The following is a 5,361-nucleotide window of genomic DNA, read 5'->3' on the forward strand; positions in this document are numbered from 1 at the left end:
TATGCTATGTCAGGTGTCCATTTAATTTCAGGTTGATTAAAATCACCAATGATTATAAATTGAGATTTGGGATTAATGTGTTGCAAATAAATATCCTGAATATTTTTGATTCGATTACAGTAATCATCGACAGATAGATTAGGGGGAATGTACAGTACACACATGTAGATGAATGAGTTCGAATTTTCATGCGGTTTTATCATTAACCATAAATCTTCACCACCACTTTCCCAAGATGATTTATGAATTGTTATTATTTTTTATTGACTGCTGCTAATACCCCCCCACCTTTTCTAGATGTAGAGTTAGTGGATTCCCGATCTCTTCGAAAAACCAGGTAACGCTCGTCAAACAATTCATTATTGAATATTGATGAATTTAACCAAGTTTCAGTGAAGCAGATTACATCGTAATTATTGATTATAACTTCATTTTTTATGTCATTTGTTTTAGTTTTAATTCCCCTAACGTTTTGGTAGTAAATTTTCAGATCCATTTTGTATTTTATAAGACATATGTATACAATCAGTTAAAACACGGAGGATTACTGAGATAGTTTAAGGAGTGAATCCTTGTTTTTTACTAGTACTGAAGCAGAAGTGTCATCTTTTCTTAAGTAAACGCGCCCATGCTTGACCCACACGTACTTGTAGCGAAGATCTTTGGCGGCGCGCCTAGCAGCTGCGTGTATATCCTTGTTGTGTGGAGATAGATGTTCGCATACATAAATGGGGGAAGAGTCCGGGAATCCAAGATGTTGGCGATTCAATTTGTTATCAGCATTCCTACGATTAAAAGCTTTCACTGCTGATAGTAGTTCGTCGCGTATACGAGGGCTGGGTAGAGCTAGAATAATATTTTTAGGTCGAGAACCTGGAACGGCATTCGGATGATGAGGTGTTCGGTGGCAGGACTTAATATCATCTTCCTTTAATGTGTAGTTGACAGCAGTACACAATTTTAGCACTGACGTCTTGATAACTTCATCCTTCTTTTCAGGAACCATCTGGATCTCCACATTGCAGTTCCTGTTCGTCTGCTCGATATCATTAAATTTATTCATAAGTACCTCTTGGCTCTGTTGTAGACGAAAATTCTCAGCATTAAGTTTTTTAATTTCTGCTTCATTTTCTTTGCATATTTTGTTAAGTCTGTCGTACTCCGTGGAGAAGAATTCTAGGGATGTTTTGAGTTCATCGAAATGACTTAACTTTGTCTTGATGTCCCCTAATTCTTCCACTATTTGTGAGTTGAGGTATACAAATAGCTCGTTTTTAAGATTTTTTAAAACGTCATCTAACTTACGGTCTATATGAGACATCATTAATTTAGATTCATCACTTAGGGTCATACTATGTGCAGTGGAACTATTACCGCGAACAGGGGTTTCCGCATTACTTCCTGTAGACCGCTGTTTCACCTTACATTCTGGGCACTTCCAAGTTGCTTTGTAATTCTTAGATTGCTTCAGGTAATTTTCCTTCGTTGTTCCCAGACATTGGAAATGATAACTCAGCGAGCATTGACAGCATGTCATTACATCATTATTTTTTGCTTGTAGCTGGCATCCTTCACAATTAAATATTATGCGTGTTTTTTTTATGACGATGAATAATAATAAATTTTATAATTTTTATTTATTTATGTTTAGTTGATAAATAGATAAGTTGCTCTTGTCAGACTAGCGCCTGTTTGCCGTAATCCGTAGGGCACAGTTCCAAAATCAGACACTTTCGGCCAATAGCGAGATAGATGACGACATTTACGACCAATGGCGATATAATGACAACACTTGATATTAGCGCCTGCGTGTTTAGTCTGTTTAAGATGTAAGAAATGTTTTTATAATTATTTTATTAATCACTACACAGCTCACTATACACTTTTTTTCACAAATCTAACTGACTGTAAACGTCGAACACCAAGTGATTTCAATTATTAAAAACGTTGTACTAGATTTACTTGTAAATCCTTATCGTTTAGGCAATTTTAATGCGGAGCGTGTTTCACTGTATTCTAGACGGTACGACGGTAGGTAAACAATGTAATGTTTTATGTAATCAATAATATTTCATCAATAAACTATGAGAATTTAAGGAAGTTGGGCGGAACGGTTATAATTACACCATGATACTCGAAGGAGTGAACAAATCTCTTAACTTAGATCTCAGAGTAGCAGCATTTCAGATCTATATGTAGGCAGGGAGGGATGAAAAATTAGAACATAATCAGTTTTCAAAATTTAAGACCAAAGTTTAAACCCCTATTTCATCTATTAATTTTTTTGTACTTCCGTTCCCGGTTTAGAAAATCTGTTGCATCCACTTTATTATTCAAGCACGCCTTACTTTGACTAGATGAATAATTTTGACAAGGTGGCTAACTTTGACAAGAAATTTGATTTCGTTATTTGACCCGCTAAACTACCAAATAAAATCAATTTCAAATGATAATTATGACACTAAATCACGAATATTTGTTCAACAATAATATTGAAAATAGAGATAGAGGAATGGCATTACAATTCACCACAATACACAGACAAATAGATTTTACACATGGATACACTACGCAACATACTCAAACACACTCATACATGCATGCATTTTTACACTATTGATTTGTATGCATAAAATCTGCTTAGAGTCAGTATTAATACAAAAACTGGTCGGTGGCTGAGTTGACATCGCGTTTGGGTCTCACCCAGGCATAGTGTGTTCAATTCCTCGGCTGGCTAAGTTCTTCATCAAAACACAAGGAACATTTCCAGCTTACTGTGGTGATAGTAGGAGACTTTCAAATATTATTAGGTTATTCGTAACCCGGGAAGTTTGACTTTTAAAAAATTTAATAAATATTTTTTACATATTTTCTTTGTGCATAAATACTTTTTTCTTACCAAACCCTTAGTCATTGAATTACTAATTTATTTAGTTATTCCGTATCTGATAGTAACAATAACACTGCTAAATAGATGTTCTAAATATAGCCATAGGCATGAAATATTTTATTTTATAAACCGATTTGCATTTTAAAAAATCAGCTGAATCAACTTTATTTGACTGGCTAACTGACTCGGTGGCTAACTTTTACTGGTGTTTTCAATATTATGATACCTTTTTTTTTTTTTTTTTTTTTTTTTTTTTTTTTTTTTTTTTTTTTTTTTTTTTTTTTTTTTTTTTTTTTATAAATTTAATTTAGATTAAATTTGATAATATTATTATTAAGTTCTGCAAGTGTTTTAGTTTTTTATTATTGTGACAGCTGTTTCGGCTTACAAGGCCATTTTCAAACTGTGGTTAGTCCACATTGAGACGACGTTTTTATACTATTTCAAATGTAAATTTTGAAGGTGCATACATTGATTTATTACTGGTTACACCGATGACATGATCTATTGTTGGTTAAACCAATCTATGTTTTCCCCTCAGTAAATGGTAATGGGTTCTTAATTATTTACTAATGACTTTATTGCTATGAATTATTTGGGTGCATTATACTGCTTGGGTTTTGTGAAAATACTAAGAAGTGGTGAGTAAATTATTTTCCGTACTTTATTAATTAGTGTTAAATTTGGGTCATTCGTTCGTTTATTGATTTCTAATTGTTCAAGTAAATTTAATCTAATGCCCTTTTTTTCTATATGCAATGGTTTAGGACCCTTGTTGTTAAGTGGGGTATGATTATTCACCAAGAGATGTTCTGCGAATTTTGAGGATGTGTTTTTATTATTATAACATCGTATATGTTCTTGGAATCTAGTTGAGAATGCCCTCCCCGTTTGTCCGATGTAAGTGGCGTTACAATCGGCGTGGTCACATTTTAATTCATATATGCCACTGTTATTGAGTATAGGGATTTTACTTTTAGAGTTTTTAAGGCTTGTTCCTAAATTATTGTTTGTTCGAAAAGCTATATTTAAACCACATTTTTTAATTTCTTTTGCAATTTTTTCAGATATTGGGCCGAGGAATTCGAGACATGCAAATTTTTCTATATTTTTGTTATTTACCGGATATATTAAATTGATTTTATTTTTATATTTCTTATTTTTTATTATTTTTTCAATGTTATTTGCCTCATAGCCGTTATTAATCGCGATCGTTTTTATCGTTTCCTTTTCTTTTACATAAGCTTTATTGTCTAAGGGAATGTTAATGAGTCTATGTACCATTGAATGGTACGCTGATAATTTATGAGACCAAGGATGATTTGAATTTGAATTTATTGTTGTATCTGTAAAAGTTGGTTTTCTAGAAAACCCAAGCAGTATAATGCACCCAAATAATTCATAGCAATAAAGTCATTAGTAAATAATTAAGAACCCATTACCATTTACTGAGGGGAAAACATAGATTGGTTTAACCAACAATAGATCATGTCATCGGTGTAACCAGTAATAAATCAATGTATGCACCTTCAAAATTTACATTTGAAATAGTATAAAAACGTCGTCTCAATGTGGACTAACCACAGTTTGAAAATGGCCTTGTAAGCCGAAACAGCTGTCACAATAATAAAAAACTAAAACACTTGCAGAACTTAATAATAATATTATCAAATTTAATCTAAATTAAATTTATAAAAAAATTAAATGGAGTTCTACGAATTAAACACAAAAACAATAAATAAAAAAAATTAATTATGATACCTACCAACCTACCTGAAGAAAGTTTGAAAAAAGAATTGTCACTAAGATAATTTGGTTTCTATGGACCAATTGTATTATTCTATATTTGAAATTTTAAAAAATGTTTCCTAAAATATGATATCTTTCATAATTAAGTAAGTCGGTATTAAAGTACCTACTTACAAATCCTATGAAACAAAATTTTGGCATTGATTGATTGAATAAGAGAAAAATAGAAACATACGTTTTTGGACGTGAGGTCTCCTTATTTTCTACTATCTTTCGTTGATTCTACCTTGGTAAATAGATGCCCCGACACGCAATTATATACTTGTAAAAGTAGCGGGATGAGCGAGAAACTTGTCACGGCGCTAAAAGTTATAAATGTCGTTTAATTCGCGTGTTGAGAATTACACGATACATACGGGGACCCGTTGAGTTTTGCTAGGAAACGTATCTGGACAAATTAATTAACAGCTAAAGCGCGGCGAGGGGTCTACTAAATGCATCTGCAGTGTGCAGTACGCACTGCGCCTGTACCTGCGGCTGTGCACTGCGCACTGGCCACTGCGCACTGTCGGCTACTGTACTGCTACGTGCAAATCCTAAATGCAGCCTGCAACAGGGACACTTTTTAACAGATATATTCTCTCATATTTCAGTGACATATATTTCTTAATTTAGTTATCTAGACAGGATTTAATTGAAGCTTAATACATAATTAATTAGTT

General features: G+C 33.0%; 1 protein-coding gene across 1 annotated transcript; it reads right to left on the reverse strand.

Annotated features, from left to right (window-relative positions):
* Positions 1-544: 544 nt before the first annotated feature.
* LOC149424759 (uncharacterized) lies at positions 545-1,321 on the reverse strand. Its single transcript, XM_089631103.1, has one exon. The coding sequence runs from the start codon at positions 1,319-1,321 to the stop codon at positions 545-547; it is 777 nt and encodes a 258-aa protein (XP_089487229.1).
* Between the last annotated feature and the right edge of the window lie 4,040 nt (positions 1,322-5,361).

Source organism: Hesperophylax consimilis, chromosome 4 (genome assembly GCF_061612785.1).
Source record: "Hesperophylax consimilis isolate HC1 chromosome 4, BYU_Hcon_1.0, whole genome shotgun sequence".
Classification (NCBI taxonomy): Eukaryota; Metazoa; Arthropoda; class Insecta; order Trichoptera; family Limnephilidae; genus Hesperophylax; species Hesperophylax consimilis.